This window comes from Pistacia vera, unplaced genomic scaffold (assembly GCF_008641045.1).
Source record: "Pistacia vera cultivar Batoury unplaced genomic scaffold, PisVer_v2 Contig597, whole genome shotgun sequence".
Classification (NCBI taxonomy): Eukaryota; Viridiplantae; Streptophyta; class Magnoliopsida; order Sapindales; family Anacardiaceae; genus Pistacia; species Pistacia vera.
The window spans coordinates 6,951-30,174 of NW_022196442.1; the positions used below are offsets into that span (position 1 = coordinate 6,951).

Here is a 23,224-nt window from a genome sequence, read left to right on the forward strand (position 1 = left end):
CTTTGTATTACTATTACGGACCCAACAGGCAACGGCCATGTCAGAATGATTGTAATCGGATATTGGGTTCGGGTAATGTAATTGGATAGCCCATTAAAATGGGCTTTTCAAACTAGGCCCAATATATAATTACTGCGTCACTTCTCCTCGCACCTCTTGCAACACTGCACTGCTTAATTTCCTCATTCTCCTTCAAAATTCTAGGGTTAGGGTTTAATAATAACCAGTCAGCAAAGCTGGATAGACACAGAGGAGACCGTTATTATGGCAGCAGCGATAACAACAACGGCAACGGCGGCAGCAGCTACAATTACGACAACTACAACAATAATGATAACCAGGATTCTCACTACAACCGTCACAGTCGTCCCTCTCGCTTCTCCGACGGTCCTATGAGTCGCTACAACAACAATAATAATAGTAATAATCAAGACTCTTATCAATATAACAGCCGCCGCCGTAGCCCTAACAATTTTCGAGGAAGTGGCGGAGGTGGAGGAGGAGGAGGAGGGGGTAGCCGTCCTTTTGATAGTCCTCCGCGTCATCCACCGGGTGGTGGCGGTGGAGGAGGATTCAGGCCAATGGGTGGCGGTGGAGGAGGAGGAGGTTTCCTTCCTATGGGCGGAGCGTTTGGGTCGAACTATCCGGTGGCGCCGCCACCGTTGCCGCAAGTTTCGGGACAGAAAAGAGGTTTTTCTGGCCGAGGGTCTTCTCCTGGTTAGCTCGCTTTAATTATTAGCAATTGAATTTCGTTTTATTTTGCTTGTGTTGTACAAGTTAATCTATTTCAAAACTGTAATTAATAATGTTTCTTTTCAAATTTCTCGAGAACCATGTGTTTGTTTTGGGATTATTGACATTGGATGCACACCTTCAAATTACTGTAAATTCACTTGGTGTTTTACATATCAATGATCATGATGACTAAATTTCTAATTATCCATTTATTCACTTTGCTACGCGCAAATTAGTTCTACGCATCCACTTGGAGCATTGACAGAATGCACTGTGAATCTTAGTCCCTTAATGATTTTATTGAGGTACTGATTAGCTGTGTCTTATTTCCTTGCAGATCGATTTGACGGTGGCAGTTTTGCGAAACTTTTTGTTGGCTCTGTTCCAAAGACAGCCACTGAAGAGGATGTAAGTCTATCGATTCCCAATCATGTTGAACTCAAATATATTGATCCATGAAAAGATAATGTGTTATATAAGTATTTTTTTTTTTTACTCACTTGTGTGTTTTTGAAGTACCCCTTTCACATTTCGTGAAATGCATTAACTTAGGTTTATGATATGTTTCTGAGTCAGAGTTGACATGATCTTTCTTAGTCATGATGTTATAGTTCTCATTAAGATGCTGGCATGTGTATATTAGTCTATTTAAGGAATTATTGTGGTGCTTGCCATTATGCATCCTTTTTGTTATCTTAGAGGTATTGTAGAACCTATTGGTAAAGTTTTGGTACTTGTTATTATCTCCTATAGTCCTGCTCTGAGTTTTTGCTTTGTTAATATTCTTGTTATTTTGGTTAAAATTGCTTATTTGATGTCAGATTCGCCCTTTCTTTGAAGAACATGGACATGTGATAGAGGTTGCTTTAATCAAAGACAAGAGGACTGGACAACAACAAGGTATGTGTGAATGTTATTCTTCATAACTTTGATTTATACCTATCTTATTTCAGGTCTCCTGAGAGGCTGATGGGAGCAAACATAAGCTCATCTTTCGTCTCAGTTAGTTTTTGCAACAAGTTTCGGGCTTGTTGGTTTTGGTTGCGACCTTTTTTAATTTTTCGGTCCTGTTACACAAGAAGAGCGATGCAAACGTAGGAAAAAAACCAGTTGTGTATATTGTATGGCAGATAGATGTTTTAAAGAGAAATAGATCCACTGGGTTGTAATATTTGTGGTTGAGGTGGTAAGGGTTTTATCTAACAAGTCATTTGTAACGGGAGAGCCTACAGCTACAATAACTGTAACCTAATACTATCAGGATTTTAAAAGTTAAACTTTTGTACGTTACAGAGTGACCAAATTCTTGGATTATTTTCTTTTTCATGGGTGTTAATCGCTTTGTATTTTGGGGGTTTTTTTTATTGACATCTTAATATCTAATGAACCTGGGAGTTCTGTTATTTGGATGCTTGGAATGAACTTATATATATTTTTTTATTTTTGATATTGATAATATGTGATGGATTTGGAGTTAGATTACATATTAGAACTGGATGGTGTTTGGATTATACGAGTTTTAAATGTTACTATACCATCGTCAGCAGTTATATGGACATTTGTTGGATGGCTATTAGTGTGATGCCATTCTGTGGTTGTTGTCTTTACACGCTTGAGCTAGTTAGATGAGTTCTTATGCTTCTATCAATAATTAAGCCTATTCTTGATGGTGTGGTCACAGGATGGTTAATGGTTGTTTAAAGAGCCCATTAGTTGGCTTTTCTGATGTTGACATTATTGTTGATGTAATTTTGGAAATTAAACCCCTTGTTATTTTTGTGCGCTAGGTGTGTGTGGACTACGATGTTAAATTTCATTTGGATGTTGTATTTTTATTTGTGATCAAATCATGGATGGCAGTGTTAATCGTTCCTTATGGATTGCAGTGTTAGTTTTTATTTATTAAAAAGCCTATCTCATGAGCCGTTTTGAGGTGTTTTTCTGTCATATTATTGAAATATTTGTACTTATGGGCCTTTATCCAATGTTTGTTCTGTTTCAAATCATGGATGGCAGTGTTAGTCTTTCGGTGTTATTCGCAGTCAGATCTTGGATGGCAGTGTTAGTCTTTCTGTGTTATTTGTAATCAGATCATGGATGCAGTGATAGTTTTAATTTATTTAAAAGCCCATCTCATGAGCGTTTTCGAGTAATTTTCCATCGTGTTGTTGAAATAGTTGAATGTATGGACTTTTTTCCAATGTTTGTTTTGTTTCATATACTTGTAAGTTTAAGTGCCTAAGTAATATATGGAAGTGCCGTAGTATGGTTTTGTTGGTTCTACTACCAATTTTAGTATATAACAAGTTACTCAACTTTATATCTATGATTGTTCATTAGATCAGTGTTGTTATTTGCTGCTGGAGACCTGATGTCTATTTTTATTAACATTGGGGTTTGGTTGTTGGTTGCTTGTCATTTTCTTTAAATACTTATTTGTTGATGGCCTTTTCTCTTGTGGTGAATGGTAGCCGCTGGTGCTCCCAAATGTGAATGTCAATAGAATATTCCGTGGATGTTGTATTTCAAATTTCAATACAATGTGCAGCTGCATTTTGAATGCTAAAATATGTATTGCAATATTTCTTACTAATTTCTTTACGTCATGCCAATCTGTTGTTTGTGTGTGAGCAAATGAATGAGTTCATAGTGAGAACTTGCACATTTTCTGTTATCTGGAGGGCTTTGTTTTGGTTGAGGTGCTTTATTCCGCTGTGAAAGTTTGTACTTGAGATTCTAAGTTAGCTTCACAAGCTTGTTAATTGTTATTTGGGCGTCCAGACAACTTTTGTACTATGATAACTGAAGTTCCATGGCTGTTTTGTGTACCTTTATTGATGGCATAAGTACACATTAGTTGTGGCATGGTGGTAATATCTATCAATGCTATCTCTTTGGTATCTTAGTCACCTGTTTTTATCTCTCTGTAGTGGTTCTGCAGAGTGATGTGTTTTGCTTATACTATCAATCATACATTATGGTCTTATTGTTGGGTAGTTTTTGAAGGAGTGGTTTTGTGACCAGTAATGTGTATTTAAATAAATTTTTGGAAATCCATGATTTTAGAAAACTAACTCATCGGCAACCACATCCATGTGGCTAAGTTTCAATTATGGAGGTAGTGTGGCAGGTTGCTTAGTGGTTAAATCATGAGTTTGACATTGGAGGTAGTATGGTTGGTTGCTTTGTGGTCTAATCAATTAAGTGTGAATCCCCAAGATTAAAACTGATGGCCAATTAATTACTATCTATGCGTGAACAAATTGCATTGTGCAATAAGCATGTATATTTTTGGTTCTAAATAGCTGGTGGTGAATGATCATTAATTTGTATAGTTTTCTTTTTTTTTTCTCTCTTTGATATAGATGGTTGATTTTTGCCATTCTGACAATGGAGGCTAGGATGGCATGGTTGCTTTTTGTTTGATCATATTAAGTAGTAACCCTCTATCAAATGATAAATGATGCTCATTTTAGTATGTATGACAAGAAGCAGCGTTGGGCAGGTTATGGACCCTTTTTTATTCTTTTCTTTCAAAATTATTGGAACAGAATGATCATTAACCATTTATATTGAGATGGATGATTGGCTTTTCCCCCCGTCAAATGCATTGTTTCATCTTTAAGCTCTATTTTACTACTATTTTCTGTCTGGATATTGGTATTCACTATAAATTTTGTTCTGCTAATTGCTTTATTGTTTATGGATGTGATTAACCATAAACATTTTGCTTATATTGACTTATTAAATTATAATACTAGAAATTACAATCCTATCAGGATGTGAATATTAGATTTCATTTAGGGTTTGTTCTGTTTGATTTGAATCAGATTGATTTCCTCTTTTAATTAGAAAGAATATACTGTGTAAAGTACAAAAAGTAGATGCTGCAATTGTGAACCAAGTATCTACTAAGAATCAGAAAACCAATGGGAAACATGTTATACATACTGTAAAAACAGTCATCCCTTCCTTGAACCAAAACCCAGAACATGATAGAATCAACCCAAAACTCCTTTCCAATTTAGGTGAACAGAGAAAAAAGAAGTCTTGAAATTCCTTCACGACCGAGACTCAAAGTTTAGGATTGGGATTAACGTGTTTGGGGAAGGCTGTAAGGAGTTATCCTCAGTCAAATGTACATCTGAAGTTGATGCCTTATGAACAGAATGCATGGGATTTGATTGTTCTATCGTTATCTAGCTTATGTGAAATGTCTACAATGTATTATCATTTGTGAATCTATTTCAACTACGTTTTTTATTACATTCTGTTTTGTAAATGAAGTCATGCATAGGATTTCTTGACAATGACACTTGATTTTAGGTCTGTGACTTCCTGAAACTTTATACGCTTATGAGCTAATGCCATTTTTGAGAAAAGTATGAACATAAAATAATATAGACCATTTTTAGAGGGGTCGTGTCTTCCTCTTACACAACCATAATATCTTGGTTGTTTATTACTCTGTGTAAAATGGCTTCACCATGTTGGTGGGGGAGGTGTCTTCTTTTGCTGGTGTTTTTCTGTATGATGATCCTGTTGCAATCAAGCTGAGGTGGCACTTAGCCATTCTTCCAAGTTAGATTGCACAACAAACGTGATACTGACATGATGGTGCTAGTCTGATTTTGGTTTTATGGAACTTTTGATTGGCTTCTTACCTTTTTTAGGGTCTAACAACAGTATGTCTACCATGTATTATTTCACCCTACTGCATTACCTATTTGCTTGAAGCCTGTTTTGCTGGTGGAATCAAACAAACTGAAGGAAGAATGTAGTGATTGGGTTTCTTTTTTATTTTCTTGTTTTTGGATGAGGTGGTGTTCATTTCAGCTTTTTATTCTGGGAATGGAACTTATTGTCTTTCCAGTTATTTGGAAAAAAAAATTGAATCATCAAGGTCTTGAATTTGCCAACATTTAGACTTGTCGAATTGTAACCACAATTTGACTATCAGCATGTGCTCTATTATTATGGCTTCTTGTAAATGACTGCATGGGATTTAAATTGATGTTTTAGTGGGCTTGACAATCACTGAAATACTGTATTGTGTCTAGCAAACATTTAGCTCTCGATTTGGCTCACCTTCATTGATTATAAGGAATGCACATAAATGAACCATGGTGTGTGATGTGTTGCTATTGCGAATGGCATCTTCTTTTTCAATGCAAAACTTGAGGAAGAGATCTTTGATTATTGATTTGTAATTATTATTATTAGTTGTAGTTGTAATAGTACCGGTAGCAACAGCATTGGCTTTAGTAGTTGTAGAGTTATAGTCAGGTTGCAGTATGCTTGTTTGTCTTTTCTTGTCTTAAACTACTTCGCTGAGGGGCTACAATATATACATGAAAATGTATATGTCAAGAACTCTGAATAAACCTGTTTCTCCCTTCTTTTTCTCTGTCTCCCTTTTTTACCCCCTACTGTATCGAATTGGCCAGTTACTGTTGTAGTGCCATATATTTTTTTTTTTTTTGGATGAGAACATATTGTACTGTCATACAATTAATGCTTAATGTCAATATAGCAAGGGTTTCATGCAAGTTGGGCCCATGGACTTCGCCTTTTTTGAGATAGATGTAGTTATTCGTAGGCATCTGTCAATTTATATTTTTATATCAACTGTTGGCTATATTTGTTTTTTCCCCTATTTTTTATCTTCTATTTTGCCATGTGAAAGTTGATTATCTGTTTGTTTAAAATGTCCTTGGATGATTGGACCTTGAAGAATAGCAAAATTTATTTAAGTCCATGAGCTATTTCTCTCTCTCTGTTTTTTCCCCACTTTGTTAACAATGGTATTCACATATATGTATGTTACTGTCTTTTGCCTATGTATACCATCATTGAAGGGGTGCCTGTAACCTAATGAAATCAGGACAAAAATTCTTTGGTGGTTCAGGTTGTTGTTTTATAAAATATGCAACTTCAGAAGAAGCTGATAGGGCCATTAGAGCCTTGCACAATCAACATACTTTGCCTGGGGTAATTTTTCTACCTGCTCTTGATTTTCAATTACTAAGGCAACTATGGCAGTTTGACCCATAAATATGTGTTTTATAGGGAATGGGTCCTATCCAAGTTCGATATGCTGATGGGGAGCGGGAACGTCTTGGTAATTGCGCATCAATTTTGATTTCTTTTGGCCTTTTTATCTTGGTTGTTTCAAATTATGTTAATTTGTTTATGCTAATTCTGGAGTAAGATGTCTCTGCAAATTTGTGCCATTTGATTTGCACTGGCATACCATTATTGATTTGGAGATTTGGCATACCCTTGTTTTGGGTAAAGTCCGCATTTGAGTATCTATTTCATAGTCAAAGAATGGACTTTAATAGAAGCTCAAGAATAACATTGACTCTCTTCTGGTAAAATAAATGGCACCACCTATCTGGCTCTTGAACAGGGGCAAATGAGAATGGTGCCTACATGAGACTATTCTTTCGCAGCTTGAAATTGGCATGCTCTATTGGAGAATGGTTTTTTGGGGGAAATTTTTTCTGAAACTTAATGTATTAACAGACTGACTTGCTATGTATGTGTGTGTGTGTGTGCTGTTTTCCTCTCCCCATGTAATTAATTTATGTAAACCAAAGGCCGTTGCTTTTTATGACAGGTGCAGTTGAGTACAAATTGTTCGTGGGCTCACTGAACAAACAAGCTACTGAAAAAGAAGTTGAAGAAGTATGCCAGACATCAACTTCTAGTGTTTAATTTTCTGTTTCTGCCTAAGTTCGTACTTTTTTAGCACAAAAACTTGTTCGCTCTGCTCATAACTGCTGTGCACTGTTTTGCTTGACAGATTTTTTCACCATATGGTAGAGTTGAAGATGTTTACCTCATGCGTGATGAATATAAGCTGAGTCGTGGTATGTTTCCAACCTAAAGATTGATTTATCATTTATGCACATAATTTAACTTGACAGTGAAGTTTCCAAAATTTTTGTGAGATGGTTATATTATCATCACTTCTTAGTGCTTCTTAAATTGAATTGCTAGTCCTCAAAATATTAGGATTTTGGTTTTTTTTTACTGTTCTGACATTGATATTTTCTCTTTATCCTCCATACTTATATGGAATCTAATTCCATCATGTTTGTATCGACCCATTCCTGACATGTTTTTTTGAATTCTTTCTGAAGGATGTGGATTTGTTAAATACTCTAACAGAGAGATGGCACTGGCAGCTATAAATGCTCTTAATGGAATTTATACCATGAGAGTAAGGATTATTTGTTACATGAGTAATCTTGGCCATGGTTTAATACTTCAGTATTGTTCTGTTTACAAGCTATGTTGTTGAAGATATGTACTTATTGTATTATTTCTGCATCTTTAGGGATGTGATCAACCATTAACTGTCCGGTTTGCTGATCCTAAGAGGCCTAGGCTTGGAGACTCAAGGTTTTTTCCTTAAGACAGTTTATTTATTATCGGAGTGGGGAGCTGCTGTTTTGTTATTTTGGTTTAGTATATATTTGATTTTGTTTTCTCTTTTCTGCGATGGGAGGGGAGGAGTGTAGTCTTTAACACTAGATTAGGCATTTTATTTTGTCATTTTTATATATATTCATGAAATATGAACATAGTTCCAACTCTCTGTTTACTGTGTTGGCTTCCTATCTGTATCTCTGATATATGTGAACTTTATCTTTCATCCTTTTTTAGGACTTCTCCAGCATTTGGAGGTCCCGGTTTTGGTCCTCGGTTTCCACCACCAGGGCCTAGGTACGCACTTTCCCAACAAGTTTAGTGAAGTTTAATGCTTCATTGTTTTTTTGATCTTCTTGTTCAATTTTTTTCCTTTGTAATTATCTTTTCATGTTCCTGCAGACCAGCACCCAAGTTTGGTGAGCCTATGGGTGATCGAATTCCTCAGAATGCTTGGCATCCAATGAGTCCTCAGAACATGGGACCATCTTCAAATCCGGGCATCCGTGGTTTTGGGAATCAGTTGCTTCCTAGGTCTGGTGATCTAGGAATGCCTTTAAATCCGGTAAGAACAGATTTGATGGTTCTGCTACACATATATTTTCAGCATTATTCTTTATGATAGTAGCACTAATGTGTGAAATGTAAGCCATCTATAGCAGCTTGTGTTCAGTTATGGTGTACCTATTACATGTAAATTCTCATTTCTTCGATTGTTGCTTCTTACTTTATTACTTAACTGTGCTTGGAATATTTTAGGGTGGTCCTACTGATGGTCCTCTTCCAGGACTTGCTGTTTCTTCAACTTCATCTGCTTCACAACAGGTATGTAAAATTTGTATATGTTTATTGTGCCTTCATGCTCTTACCTCGTCATTCGAGAAGTAGTAAGAAAATTTGTTCTCAATTCTCTCAGAGTTTTAACCAACCTTTATCACAAGTACCATCTCTTGGTCAGCAAATATCGCCATTACAGAAGCCGCGTCAATCCCCTCAGCATATAAATCCTTCACTTCAACTACATCCTCCGGCTCCATCTTCTTACCCGCAGACTCAGAGTTCCCATGTTGGTCAGCTACAGGTTCCTAGTCAGACACCCTTCAGCCAAGCAATGCCATCACAGCATTTACATGGCTTGAGTGGACAGTTGACTGGTTCTCAACCTCAGGTTCAGCATATAGCTTCATCTGCTCCATCACTACAAACTCTTCAAAATCTGAATCTGCAATCCAATCCAGTGTCCAATGCTACAAATCAACAGCAGTTGCCTGCTCCTGTCCAGCAGCAAATGCTTCAACCTTATCAGCAATCCCCTTCTCAGTTAGCTCAGATGCTGTCACAGCAGACTCAAACTCTGCAAGCGACCTTTCAATCATCCCAGCAGGCGTTCTCTCAACTGCAGCAGCAATTGCAGCTGATGCAGCCATCTAATCAAAATCTATCATCGCAGCAGGGTTCTCAGTCTACAAAACAGCAGGTATGACTAGATCGCAGGAATTGTAGCGTTTAGCATTTCAAATGGATTTCATAAGCTTGTTATAAATGGATCAATTTCATCATTTTTGGTTTAAAAATTGCCACAGAAATTACGTGGGTTACAGAAGTAAAAATAACGAGAGCAAGATTTGACATGTAGTATTTGTTTAATATTCATCAAGTTTTTGCTTGGATGAATCTTGTAATACTTGCGAGCAATAGATCTTGTTTTTTCCTTATGAAATCCATGTACCTAGATGACAGTACACCTTTCACTTGGTAAATATATTTTGCCAGTTTCTTGTGGTAGGATGGCTAGATAAGAGTGCAAATGAGTGGGACCTTCGTATGAAAAAGATTACTCGCATTAAAATAGTGAGGCTTTTGCTTTGTTGAAAAAGAATGAAAGAGAAACTTGAGCTCAGATTGAGTTGTTTGATAAGATAGTTGAGCTTGAGTTTTTGTTGTTTATTATTTACTTATTTAAGTATTTATTATATTGTTTATGTATAATATGATACCGTATAATATATAGACTAATAGCCGCTTCAAGCTATCAGATGGAGTTTTGATTTTCTTGATAAATGAATGGACCATAATTCATTATCAAGCTTGGTTTCGTTTTATCAAGCAAAGCTTGAGTGGGTAGATAACAGTTTCCATTTCCATCCAATTACTACTTTAGTTTGTTTATCTTGAACCCTCATTCTACTGTTTGGTAAATTTGCTGCAACATTTAAGTTATTTGCTAAGTATATTACTTGGTCCTGCAGTCTCAGTGGGCTGGGATTGCACCACAGACAGTTGCCAGCGCTCCTGGTTCCACACCAGCTGCAGATGCACCCCCATCTACATCGGCTGCCCCTGCTGTATCTGTAACAACCCAAACTGTACCTCCCGTAAAATGTAATTGGACAGAGCATACCTCCCCAGATGGATACAAGTACTATTATAATGGCATAACTGGTGAAAGCAAGGTGAGAAATTGACCTATTGCTATTGACTTTCTGGCTTTTGCTTTTTATCCATTTATGTAACAAGTGTTTGCTGTGAACATGTAGTGGGAGAAACCCGAAGAGTTAATATTATTTGAACAGCAGCAGCAGCAACAAAAACCACCAGTTCAACAGCCTCAAAACCAGTCAAACCCCCAAGTTTTGCCTGCACAGCAGCTTCCACAAGCACAACAGATGCACCTTCAACCACAGCTCCGTCAACAACAGCAGCAGTTGCAACAGCCATTTTCTTCATCGGTCAGTATTGCTTCATAGTTTTTACAATATTCATAATATATAATTCTTATTTTAACTCTTTGTTGTGGAAATCCAGTATCCAGCTTCTGGAGTTAGAGGTCAACATAGTGCTCAGGTAAATTTCATAAAGTTATTATATATTTTTATTTTGCTGTTAATTCCTTATTTAAAAACTATGAAATTCAGTCAAACTGATCATGATTGTGATGGATATGCTGTACATGTTCCATATATCTGCCTTTACAATTGTTACCTTCAACTAAATCTATTGAGCCTCTATTTATCCTTTATAATAAGCTTCCGCGTTTATCAAGATTAACACTCAACTTTGCTTTACCTTTGTTTTTACATATTTTTTCTCTGTTGAGAGTTTATATGGTCCTATCTTTCTCAGGATCTTTTTGCTTTGCAGGAACATGGATATCCTCAATTACCAACTGCAGCTGGTTCAGTCAATGATCCAACACGCTTCCAACAGGTACCAAGTGTTGTCATATTGATCATCTGAGATTCACTCTGTTATTACATTTTATTCTCATATTCTCATGTGCTGCAGCAGGGGGTCCAGGCTGCTCAGGAGTGGATGTGGAAGAATAAGCCATCAGGTTTTTCCTATGGCTTTAAACTCTATCTACCTCTCTCCATCCCTCTAGAAAATAAGCAGAAGTTGCAATGTATTTTTTTTGGCATGTTCTATTATTTTCATCAATTCTAATAACCTAATCTATCAGCAGGGACTTGAAGTGGAAAGGTAGAATTAGAGGTGGCCCAGTGGCAAAACTACATGTTTGAAGAATCCGAAAGCCAGAGACTTTGTATCAAACTTCCGGCAAGGGTGAGCTAGAACAGCTGCTTATAATTCGAATGCCAGACCAGCATTAATCTTTATCACATCGATTATTATCCCATCTTCCGCCCTGGAGTTATTGGCTTTGATGAAATAATCCTCTGTGCAATGGATGCCTTTGTAACACAAAGTTGTTGCCGCATTTTGTAACATAATACTAGTTGGTATAGTTAAATAATGTTTAGCCAAAATCATATATAGTAAATCATAACATTAATGTGGGATTGCTGAGCTCTTTGTACATCTGATGCAAATTTATGCTAGGAGTTGAAGCCTTGAAGGCCACTCTATTCTTTTTGCTTTGTTTTTCCTCTGGGTTATTTTTTTTCCATCTTCAATGATCAATCCTAAATTAAGCTGGTGACTTCCCAGAGCAAGGAAGCCCATTTAGCAAAAACTTAGCCTCAAAGCATTATAAATCAACATAAAGAAAGTACTAAGTTTGTTGAATCTGGTTACTGATATTGAAATTCGGATTAAAATTTAAAAGGGATAGCCATACAAGCCTTATACTACCACTAGCTATTGGAATATCGAAACTATAATACTTGGCCAAAGCGATGCTTTTATGTCATAGGTGAGTTATTAAGCTAGAGGTCAATAAACAACACGGCAGTTACTACGAATTTCACCATTTTCCCCAGTAAGAGGTGCCAATCTCCCCATTTTCAACATGGAGTTCTTGAAGTCTTCAAAGAAGATAAATGGGTCTTCAACATAGGATTCAACAATTTCGCGAGTTTGATCATTGCCTGTAACAAGAGCTTGATCAGATGGAAGCAATCCCTCCCCAGAAAGAAGGTTAATATAGTACTGGTTATCGAATGTTGCTGGGGTCACTAGATCAAGATGTGCGAGTGCTGTGTTACTGCCAGGTTCCGAACACAGCTGCTGCAGAGATTGAAGGAAATCCACATTAACATCTGGACCATTTGAGTTGCTGAGATTCTGTAGCCTAGAGCTGAAAGTTGAGCATCGAGCCTTTCCCATTGTGTGTGCACCTGCCCAGTAAATAATATTAACACAACTACATCAGCGAGCTTGACATTCAAGCAATTGTTTAAGCAGTAAAGAAGGAAGTTATTACCAGAAAGCGCAACCATGTCATTGAGTGTAAGGCCAACATTCTGGAACTTGGCCACAAGATTTGCCACTGTTGAATTTGGAGCTGGGATGTTGTTAGTTGCAGCTGCTTTGCTAGCGCTCAAACTGTCCCTCCTACCCATTTGCACTTCCCAACTTGGACCACCAGACTGTGATTTAAATTTCAGATTAGTACAACATAAGTTAGTGAAGTGAACACAGTTCAATTTTCTCAGGAAGACTTAAAGAATTACTGATAAAACATCACATACTAGAACAACCGAGTCTCTAGCAGCAACTGCCAGAATATCAGCGCAAGAGACGGTCTCAGGACAAACAGATTCAAGTTCAGATTTTATTGAATCAATCACTTCAAACCCCCTCAATGAATTCAGATTAGGTGGTGCTGTTTTTTCTCCAACAAAGTTCCCAGTGTCATCTAATAACACTGAAGCATCACAACCCTGAAACAAAAACTCAAACAACACAGTTACTTCACTTGATAACACCACTCTAAAAGCGGCTATAGAAATATGAGAATGTAAATATATCTATTAAGACTACTTGCATTAACAAAGCAATCATGGAAATGAAGACGAAGCAGCGAAGCCGCCATCCTCGAATCTTGGGAAACAGCATTTTCAACTCCAGAAAAGATGATGGCTTCAGCCTCTGGACAGCTATTTATGTATATATCAATTTGCAAGTCGAAACCACCGTCACCAAGACACGTCTCATTCAAAGAGTTGAGTTGGGATGCAAATGTGGTTGCAAGCTTAAGCATGAGAAAAAGGAAAGCCAAGTACTTAGCCATCTGAAACATTAAGTTTGCAAGTGAAGTGAGTTGGAATGGTGAAAGTTGCTTCTTATATATAGAATACCAGAAGGTTGAACAGTAGTGTTGTGACAATAGCAGATTGTGAAGAGATGTCATGCAGCAGAGAGTGGTTAAGTGAAGAAACATTCAAGCCATGGAAGAGGTCAAGCTACTTCACACTTGGTAACCTAATGCCATGTGCTTCTCCAAAGCTATTCAGGACGTCCATTCTCTTAAACTTGTGGGATTAACAGAAGTGGAAAAGCTTCAACAATTTTGTTAAGAAAAAAAGACAGACAGTTGTTTGTTTTTGATACAATAATATGGTTTTAGCCCTTAAGAAGATTGAAACTGTAGTAGTCTCCATGAAGTAAATAGTTAATTTGGCTTTTCATTACCTCACTTAATTACGAGGGTGGGTTAAACTGTTCCAATCATGTGCCATTACAGGCAAAAAATTTGGTTGTCACATGAAAATAATCATTTTATCTGTTTGCTTTCCATGGCATTTACAGTAACTATCCACACTTAGAAATTTACCCGTTGAAGAGGGAATTATAGGAATAGTAAACGACATATTCTCGCTTGAGGTTTAGCAAAATCTTAAGTTGGTATCCTTGGTTGTATTTGATGGAAAATTGTTTAATATAATGGTAAAAGGGTAAATTGGTCATTTTATAGGAGATGACGTACGTTAGCAGATCACCGCCTCTAACAGTGCTATGGCGCACGTTAGCAGGCATCGCCCCCAACGTTTTTCGCTCTTTTCCGACAATTCTTCCACCAAAAATCACCCTTGTCACCACCATTTGAACCCTTATCCTCCCCTCTACAAAGCCTTACCCTTCACAACCCCTTATCACTTGTTGATCGCCGACCATGACAACCACGCTGTGACTTTTTTTGTCGATTTCATCCGTTTTGAGCTGCAACAACCTCAACCACCACCATCGTTTGACTCCTTGCATCCCCCTACAAAACCCTTAACCTTCCCGACCATGGTAGCTCCAAAAAATGCGATGAACATAAACCTCTCAGTTGGCGAACAACAACTAAACGGTTGTTGGGGACATAAGGGTTTTGTAGAGTTGGAGACGCTGATTGCTGTGGTGGTGTCCAATTGGATCTTTACTATCGGAATTAACCGAATTCAGGCGAACAACAAGGAAACCCTAAACTTAACAGCGTTGGCAACCAAAGGGGCCAATGAGTCAAGAACTAGAGGGGTTTTGGACAACGAACTATGTCAAAGGTGATAGAGGTGAATAGGGGGTTCAATGCCATTGGAAACAACTCATATTGGGTAAAAACCGAGAGAGTGCATAGACACCGAAGGTGTTATTGAAGTAATTTAAAAATAAGATAATTAATTTTATAACTCTACTAATTTAGGGGTTAATAAATAATTTATTAATTTATTTGTTAAGGGTATTATGGTAATAGCATCCTCTGTAACCTAAAAATTGTTAACAACGTTACTTTAAGGGTGAAAGTCTGGAATAAATGCAACCAAAGATACCAATTTGAGATTTTGCAAAACTTGAGGTGAGAATATATCGTTTTCAATAGGAATAGTAATGAGTTCTTTCCTCAAAGTGGCTCTAAAATATATGCCATTTGGGATTTGTCAATGAATGCCAAATTATTGTATGGGTGTATTTGGGCCACATTCCTAGAAGCTTAATAGTAAATCACATTGAAGCTCACCATGCAGTATTACACGCTTTAGACCCATAAAAAACTCTGCAAAACAGAAGCCCATTAAGGATGGAATCATAGTTTTCCCTAAAGATATTCTCAAGCCCATGATCGGAAATCGAACGAAAGAAGATGAAGAAGACTCCAGAGAAATTTTGTTAATACAATAAAACAAAGACAGCAATGTGTCGTTTCAAACTACATTTACGTGTTGAATAGTTCGATAAGGACTCTTGAATGTATTATTCAAAAAGTCATAAGTTCGAGTGTCTTCCCAGTTGCTAATAAGAATAGCCACTAAAACTCTGACCTGACAAATAGTTTTAAAGTCCTAAAAAAATAGTTGAGATACATATAAGCTAATTTGAGCACTTTCGGTAAAAAAAAAAAAAAAAAAAAAAAAAATTACAGGGAAAAGTAAATATATTTTCTGAGGTCCAAATTATGGATGATTTGATTATAAAAATAAGCCTAGTGATTCCTCTAATGTAAATACAAACAGAGAAAGATCAATAAATTTGATTCCAACTCCTAAATTCTTAGGTCCTTAAGGCTAAGTTTTGTAGCCTTTAAATGTTTGGTAAAATAATAGTTTGAATTTTGTATAATGAAGCCTAGAGCTATATATGATATGACATCCATAGTATGGTCACCTCACCTCTTAATCATCAGCTTGCATTATACACGAAAACTTCTTCTGTTGGTGGATTCTCTTTCCTTTTCTATATTTAAAATCTTAAAATTGTAGCCACCAAATTAACCCACCCAAACATCATATAAAATTCGCACCATGTATTATAAAATTAGGATCCTAAAACGATATTGGGGTATCAAAGTTTTTGGATTTAATCAGATTATACCAAATGCGTGCCACCTTAAACTTTAACATAATGGATATAGACAAACACATAAGGGAAATTCTCTAAACCCTTCTTAAATAAATTCTGAGTATAGAAGAGGGGCTATAGTTGGAGGATTCAGTTCACAATGAACCAATTAGTTCTCTCCCACATCCCATGTAGTGTTAGTCAAAGATTTCTCTGTCTGGTTAAAGTAATAGTGATTTACCTGTTTATAAATTTGGTATAAATGAAAAGCCCTTTTTCTGGGAACAAACAAGAGAGAGCTTTCCAATGTTTTCACTTTCTAGGAATGCTTAAAGCCAATTAAACTTTAGAAGAACCTTTAACTATATCATCCTGTATATGACTCTGTTGTTTCTTCTTGTTAATATTTTATATTTTTGTACCACGCTATCTGATTGTGTTCATACGAGATCTTGAATTCAAAACCAGTTAGCAGCCCTTCATCAAACAAGAAACCATTATTTTTTTTTATATATATATTTTATACTGTTTATAGACAAGTATAAGAAGTTTAATTTCCAAGAAGCTGTGTGAATCTGAAAAGTTTCCATAAGTCTAGCACGAGTTAGAGATTAGGAAATTAAGGAGAGTGTGATTAGACCTTAGACGTATTGGAGAAAGATGATGACACTGATTCTCCACAACATGTTACCTTTATTTTTTGGCAACTTAGTCAATGCAAATCCTGCAAGCTTCTCATCTATTTGAGGCTGCAGCATATATTATCATCATGTGTTAAACTGAAGAAACCTTTCTCTTTGATTAGATTTCTAAACAGCTCATACCCACTTTTGGAAAGGAGCTTTATAGATGTCGTGATTCTTTAAACATTTATGATGATAAATCATAAATATATGTATATGCATATATAGCACGTAATAGGCATATGCTAGTGATTTATGAAGCCATGGCGATATATATATATATGTATTATCTGGTTGAGTGCTTTCATAGGGATTAGAACGGTGAAGCTAGTTAGATATATATAAATTTATAGACATATATATATGTGGTGAAATTCAACTGCCTTTCATCCCTTGATGTCGATCTAATTACTTTAGAAATAATAACTCTGGCTTGGCTAGAGTAGTGGCTACATTTCTTCTACAAGTAGAATGACAATCAAAGTGGCTGAACATTCCTAACAAAAGGCAGAGAAATATGAACGAAGACTAAGAAATCGCATATAGATATCATCAGCAATGTATAAAGCAACCACACCATACTATTATTTCTACACATTTTACTAGTGATCCAAGCTTCTTCTTTATGAAAATGTGGCTTAAAGAGGAAGAAAAAGACCATAAATGGTTAGTGGTGGCATGGTGAAGATATATATGTATATATATATTTATTACTGCATATTATTATTGCAACCCATGCATGTTCCAAGATATCGCATTTAACTCTTTTTAACCATTCCCATTTTTAGGGTTTCACACCATCGTAGGATCAAGTTCCAAAGTTCATCCTAGATTCTTCTCTTTTTCCCATAAAGTGAGCTTTACACGGAGGAGAGATAAATATAACAATTTTAAACCGACTTTTTCTTAATAATGGGAAACCCTAACCCTAATTCTGATTATCATATCAGTTTTTCCAACCAACGAAGAAGAATATTAAGAAAGCAAGAGGTGAATGAAGAACACAAGAGATGGATAAATAGTTAATGATAATGACTAAAATAAGCGAAAAGAGGAAATAGTAACTGAAGTAAAATGGAAGATACAAAACCCATTAACTCCACATCTGGATAGTCTCATCTCTAGATACAAAGAAAGAATAAACATAGAAATTCACAAGTACAAAACCAGTTCTCCATGGACTGGTCATTTCCCAATTGAGACAATCTGAAATGTCTGTCTACGATCGAGGTGGTGAAGGAAGTGGGTTATGTTAGAGAACTACATACCAGTACAATAAGATCAGATCAATATATAAATAATACTAATTCTCATCGTTCTCATTGCGCATCTGTGATGGCACTATGTCCTGAAGAAGCCCGTGGTCTCTGAGCAACGCAGCTGGCGAAGGAGTACTAATACGTTTCTCTTGATTAATAAAGCGGGAAAATGAAGGATTATTGAAAGTAGAAGGAGTAGTAGTAGAGGTGATGTTGAGAGAAGGTGAGGAGGTATATATAAAGGGATGATGTTGATTTAGAAGATATTGAGGCTGGGGAACGACAAAAGATGAAGCAGAAGTAGCACCAAAACGAGCTGAATCTGAAGCCATAATCCCAATATTTCCTCTAGGCGTTATTGGACTTGGGTGTATGTGTTGACCTTCATAAGTTGTCACAACAATGGTTTGATCGTCAGACGATCTCTCTACTCTCTTTTTCACACCACATCCTGCACTGGTGCAACGATAGTAGCTTCTGCGCCAAGCAAAATAAAAATGTAAAAAACAAAATAGCTTTTAACTATCCAAAGAATAATGTAAAACTGATTTGAAATCTTGGGAAACAAGAAACAGAATTTGAGTGATCAGAAAGGATGAGGGACCGGATGGGTAAACTTAGTACCTTGGATGAGGGCTGTTTTTCACTGCTTTTTGGCCGTACTTTCTCCATCTATATCCGTCATCTAAGTGATCAACTTCGCTCTTCGTCATGAACGCAAATCTCGGCTCTCTCTGCCTTTTTTGGTTCTTCTTTTTGGGCTTCAACCTACACCAACCAACACACACACACAACATTTCACTTAATAAATCAAAAAACAAACAACAAATCAAACCCCACAACTCATAAATTTAAGAGAACTTAAACCCACTTATTCATCCTCAAATTTTCCCTTAATATCCTCATCAAACAAAACTCATATTCATATTAGAAGAAGAAGAAACTAATAGCATACATGAAATGAAAGATCACTTACTGTTTCTTAGTCTTATCTTGATCCTGTTCTTCATCATCCCCACCTTTATTATTGTTATTAGTTTGGTCTTCATTATTAGCACCTTCATTTGATGAAGAAGAGATCGATGAAGAGTTTGGAGTAGCTGGGTTGTTCAAAACCTCTGAAGATTCCGGTACAGTGGAGGCCGGTGAAGGGAGTGGTTTCTTGTGCTGGTGCTGTTCCTGTTGCTGTTGTTGTAGTGGCTGCAAATTAATCGGTGGTGGGTGTGGTAAAGAATCGAATAAAGAAACACCGCCACCAAAATCTTGGTTATGGGCACTAAGCAAATCCACGAACCCAAAAGACCCCCACTTATAATCTCCCTCACATGACATGTCAAAGATGCTTGGTAAAGCAAAATTACTTGCCACCGGATTCTCATCGGAAAATGTCGAATTTGCCATGGACACAATACAATTATCATCACCTTTCTTCTCCATTCAGCTTTGATCAATCAAACTCAGATATTCTTCTTCATTAGTGTTTGTGTTTTCTTCTCTCTTTCTCTTCAAGCTCTCTCGTTATTACAAAACCAAAACCGAAGAAAAGAGAGATATAAGTTTTGAGTTTTGAGTTCGAGTTTAAGACTCAATTTGGTTTGGTTCTTTTTCAAGTGTGAATTAGACTTGGGCTTCGTTTTTGGAAAACAGCTTGGATTTGGAAGGTTTCCCATTTGCGGTTGACCGCCATTTGCCGGTTAATAATGTGTACGGAGCCATGTCGACTGGGACGGTGTTGGCATTAATTACTCAAGAGCGGTCATTGGGTCCACAATTGCGTACGCGGATATTTTTACCGGTTTAACCGGTTGTCTCTGTGTGTGGACTGGACTGGACGGACTTGTGTGCCCACGTGGCCTCGTGTGCATGTGAAACTTAAAAACCCCGTTCTTTCGCGGCTGAGCCTTTTTAACTTTAAACGGCAAAATTACTTTTTTGTTTTACGTGAGAGGCTGGCCCAAGTTTTTATCTTAAATTAATGCAATTCAAATGACTTAAATGCCCCTCTCTACTCCCTATTTTTGTTATGTAAGTTTGTGCTTTTGTGTTTAAGAAAACAAAATATTTCATTCAATCTGTTGCCGTTTTAAGAGACATTAAGATTGATTACATTTTTTATGATTATAATTTCAAACTTGAGTTTGTAAAGTGAATTAGGAGATTTTTTGGTTCAGGGCAATCCGTATTCACACTTTTTTGTTTGGCCGAAGTGTCCGAGTTAAATTATGCGTACTTCAACTGATCTCGAGTATCTATTGAACACCCTAAAAGTCTAATGGATTAGATAAGTCACAAATGTGGTAAGTAAAGACATTTTATGTGACTCGAAGATAAAATCTCTGAGTAACCCATACTCATCTGACTACAAATCAAGCGATTCATATTCACAATTTGATATATCTTTATGACCCTTTTGGTGGTCGGTCGAAATTGACATTGATCGGACAAAATAAATTATTTATTTTGTTTTAATCTTTTTGGATTATAAAGAGTAACAGTCCTTAATATGTAGCAAATTATCATTTACTAATAAGACTCCCAAATTGCATAATAGATTGCAAAAGAATCTAACATCCCAATCAAATCAAAGCATGGAAGATGATAAGCTAATTAAAGCTACCCTTTTTTGTTGCATATACTGATAAAAACAAAAGCTTCACTTGATTGTTGATTGATGCCCAACCTAACTTGCAATAAGCAATATACCGCATAATGAGATGTATAATTGATCGAAGATTCTCTGGGTGGTCGGAAGAGATAATAAAGATTTTTAGATATATTACTTAAAAAATTTGATTTTCGTCGATTGCTAATTAGAATGATCACTGGATAGTTTATCCGATCGTTTAACTTTAAGACGATGAGAGATTCAAAGGGGTTACTTTCATTCATTCATGCAAATAAACGGATGAGATTGATAATATAAAATATATGCCCTTTTCCATACAGAAGAAAACAGATTTGCCTAAAAAGAAGATAAAACAGAGCAAACAAAGCAATTAAGAATACCACCAAAAGTTTGATTGAAAAGAACCGCGTTGTGAGCGTGCCAAAGAAACTTCGACTCGCTCGTGCGCCCCAACGTCCGCCCCTTTGCTGACCCTGTCACCGCGTCACCATACCCCCTTTCCCGCTCCTTCTTTTGCTTCTTCTCCGACAAGCCATTGCCGCCAATTGACTGCTTTATTTAACGCTTCTCTGTATTTAACTTTCTCATTTATTGATACTATTATATTCAACATTACCCAATTAATATTTCATTGAATGGAAAACAAATAATACTACTAATGAGTGGTGTGTTTTTACATAAAAATTAACGTCTCAATATAACTCGAGCAAATATTTAATATCATATAAGATGATACGTCATTTATAAAGAAAAATTTGTAATATTTATTCATGGAGTCTATTCGATTAAAATTAATTGTCACGTTACTAAAGTTGGTATGTTATAAAATTAATTGAAGGAGCTAGATAGCTAGAAACATCAATAATCTATAAAAGGGTTAAGGATTCAAATTCGTGTAATGTTGAATCAATTAATCGTAATAAATTTGGTAATTTTCATTTTATTACGTGTAGTTTGACCATAGGTTGTCACTTGTCATTCTATTTTAAAGTTATTTTTATCCTAATTAATTAAATATTAATTCCCATTTTATACAATAACTTAATTATAAAGCATATTGCACGATAGTTAATTTTAATTATTTAGGAATATAATCTTATCCGCTAACTCTAAATCCTACGTGAAATTTGGTGATTGCGTGCTGGCCATCAAAGCTTGTTAAAAGTGAATCACTAAAGAGACATAAATATAATTCAAGTACAACTTTATGGTTGGTCCACTTATATATATATTTAATAAAGCTTCTTCCATTTCATAAAAAGATTGAGCCCCACTTCCATGTGATTTTTCATGCAAATTTCTTCTGGTTATCATTACTTGTAAAAGATACATAATCCCCATTTTCAGTTCCTGGTACAATCTCCATACGTGTAACATTAGCCGTTAAATAAATAAATATGTAATTCTATAGTACAAAAAAATTAACTAAAATTTCGTTTTTCTAAGACAAAATTAATGTTTAAATAGAGATTTTATTTTAAAAATTTTATACTTTTTCTAATTTTTTGTTGATCGGAGGTGTCTGGTCAACTTACGTATATCTCGACTAATCTTTTGAGATCTTGAAGTTAACGATCAAGTAAACCTCTCGATAACCACCATCATTGGCTCCGTTTGGCTTGTTATTTCTACCTATATTCCAAATCTTATTCCCAAAATACTTGTTTGTTTTGTTATTTGAGAAATATTAGTATATTTTTTTAATTATTTTTAGTCCCCTTAAGTTTATTAATTTCATTAAATACCCCCATAAAAAGTTTAAAAATTAACAAAAATACCCCCACCCACCCATACTTGCCAGATTCCGGCAACCACCATCGGTGATAGCCGGAATTTGTCACAACAGCCTACAAACGACCAGAACTGTGACGGCCAAAGAAATGGCCGTCGTTGACCGACAACGACGGCCAGATCTGAACTTTTGTGGTCGTCAATGGCCAGATCCGTGGTGGATCTGGCCGGAATCGATGCCCTAACCGCCAGATCCGATCGGTCTGCATCGTAACGCCATTTTTCGGCTAGATTTCGACGGTGGTGGCAGGAATCTGACACTGTGGGTGGGTGAGGGTGCTTTTTGTCATTTTATAAAATTTTTATCTATTGGAGTGTTTAGTTAAATTAACAAACCTATGAGGTTTTTTTATAAATTTTATCTCGTAATACTCCCCTATTTAACTACCCAATATTATTCCTAAAATTTTATTAAAAGTAAGAAAACAAACGGATCCGTTAAATTTAAACGTTCTTAATGAAGAACTTTCAAGGAATGGATGGATTTTTTTGTGTGGGACCGATCTTAAAAGCAAGTGATGGGCTCACACGTGTCAGATATGTTAATTTCTTGATGCCTGTATCTTGTCAGTCTGACACATGTCAAATCAGACGGCTGTGGTTTCTTAATCGACTCTGAAAGCACATGCAATTTACGCGGTTTTAGTATATTCCTAGGGTTTTGCTTCTGTCACACGCTCTGCTCAGTTTAA

At 36.3% G+C, this 23,224-nt stretch overlaps 3 protein-coding genes across 5 annotated transcripts; 1 reads left to right on the plus strand and 2 right to left on the minus strand.

Annotated features, from left to right (window-relative positions):
- Positions 1-244: 244 nt before the first annotated feature.
- On the plus strand, positions 245-12,047 carry LOC116110101 (flowering time control protein FCA). Of its 3 annotated transcripts, none has more exons than XM_031396330.1 (19): positions 245-717; positions 1,073-1,143; positions 1,557-1,635; positions 6,644-6,726; positions 6,805-6,856; positions 7,358-7,425; positions 7,544-7,610; positions 7,884-7,963; positions 8,081-8,145; positions 8,410-8,469; positions 8,575-8,737; positions 8,932-8,997; positions 9,089-9,649; positions 10,422-10,625; positions 10,710-10,901; positions 10,978-11,016; positions 11,314-11,379; positions 11,458-11,506; positions 11,636-12,047. In XM_031396330.1, the coding sequence occupies exons 1-19, from the start codon at positions 393-395 to the stop codon at positions 11,641-11,643; spliced, it is 2,298 nt and encodes a 765-aa protein (XP_031252190.1). In that variant the 5' UTR covers positions 245-392; the 3' UTR covers positions 11,644-12,047. The 3 variants fall into 3 exon arrangements, with proteins under 3 accessions (XP_031252190.1, XP_031252191.1, XP_031252192.1); XM_031396331.1 differs by having other exon boundaries at positions 11,461-11,506; positions 11,633-12,047; XM_031396332.1 differs by having other exon boundaries at positions 11,461-11,506.
- Positions 12,048-12,301: 254 nt separating this feature from the next.
- Positions 12,302-13,792, minus strand: LOC116110106 (peroxidase 40). Its single transcript, XM_031396336.1, has 4 exons — positions 13,400-13,792; positions 13,104-13,295; positions 12,836-13,001; positions 12,302-12,749 (listed from the first exon to the last, which is right to left on the minus strand). Exons 1-4 carry the CDS (start codon positions 13,763-13,765, stop codon positions 12,346-12,348), a joined length of 1,128 nt encoding a protein of 375 aa, XP_031252196.1. The 5' UTR covers positions 13,766-13,792; the 3' UTR covers positions 12,302-12,345.
- A 4,105-nt stretch (positions 13,793-17,897) lies between these two features.
- Positions 17,898-19,715, minus strand: LOC116110103 (probable WRKY transcription factor 48). The gene is made up of 3 exons (XM_031396334.1): positions 19,092-19,715; positions 18,740-18,883; positions 17,898-18,592 (listed from the first exon to the last, which is right to left on the minus strand). The coding sequence occupies exons 1-3, from the start codon at positions 19,550-19,552 to the stop codon at positions 18,160-18,162; spliced, it is 1,038 nt and encodes a 345-aa protein (XP_031252194.1). The 5' UTR covers positions 19,553-19,715; the 3' UTR covers positions 17,898-18,159.
- Positions 19,716-23,224: the final 3,509 nt, after the last annotated feature.

Bases quoted from the DNA above. Each gene is read 5' to 3' on its own strand.
- LOC116110101 (XM_031396330.1), top strand. From the start codon at position 393: ATGAGTCGCTACAACAACAATAATAATAGTAATAATCAAGACTCTTAT. The intron at 1,144-1,556 runs GTAAGTCTATCG...ATTTGATGTCAG, and splicing joins AGACAGCCACTGAAGAGGAT to ATTCGCCCTTTCTTTGAAGA. The intron at 7,611-7,883 runs GTATGTTTCCAA...TTCTTTCTGAAG, and splicing joins TGAATATAAGCTGAGTCGTG to GATGTGGATTTGTTAAATAC.
- LOC116110103 (XM_031396334.1), bottom strand. From the start codon at position 19,552: ATGGAGAAGAAAGGTGATGATAATTGTATTGTGTCCATGGCAAATTCG. The intron at 18,884-19,091 runs GTAAGTGATCTT...TGGTTGGTGTAG, and splicing joins CAAGATAAGACTAAGAAACA to GTTGAAGCCCAAAAAGAAGA. The intron at 18,593-18,739 runs GTACTAAGTTTA...TGCTTGGCGCAG, and splicing joins AAAAACAGCCCTCATCCAAG to AAGCTACTATCGTTGCACCA.
- LOC116110106 (XM_031396336.1), bottom strand. From the start codon at position 13,765: ATGACATCTCTTCACAATCTGCTATTGTCACAACACTACTGTTCAACC. The intron at 13,296-13,399 runs GCAAGTAGTCTT...TTTTTGTTTCAG, and splicing joins TCCATGATTGCTTTGTTAAT to GGTTGTGATGCTTCAGTGTT. The intron at 12,750-12,835 runs GTAATAACTTCC...TTTACTGGGCAG, and splicing joins TGACATGGTTGCGCTTTCTG to GTGCACACACAATGGGAAAG.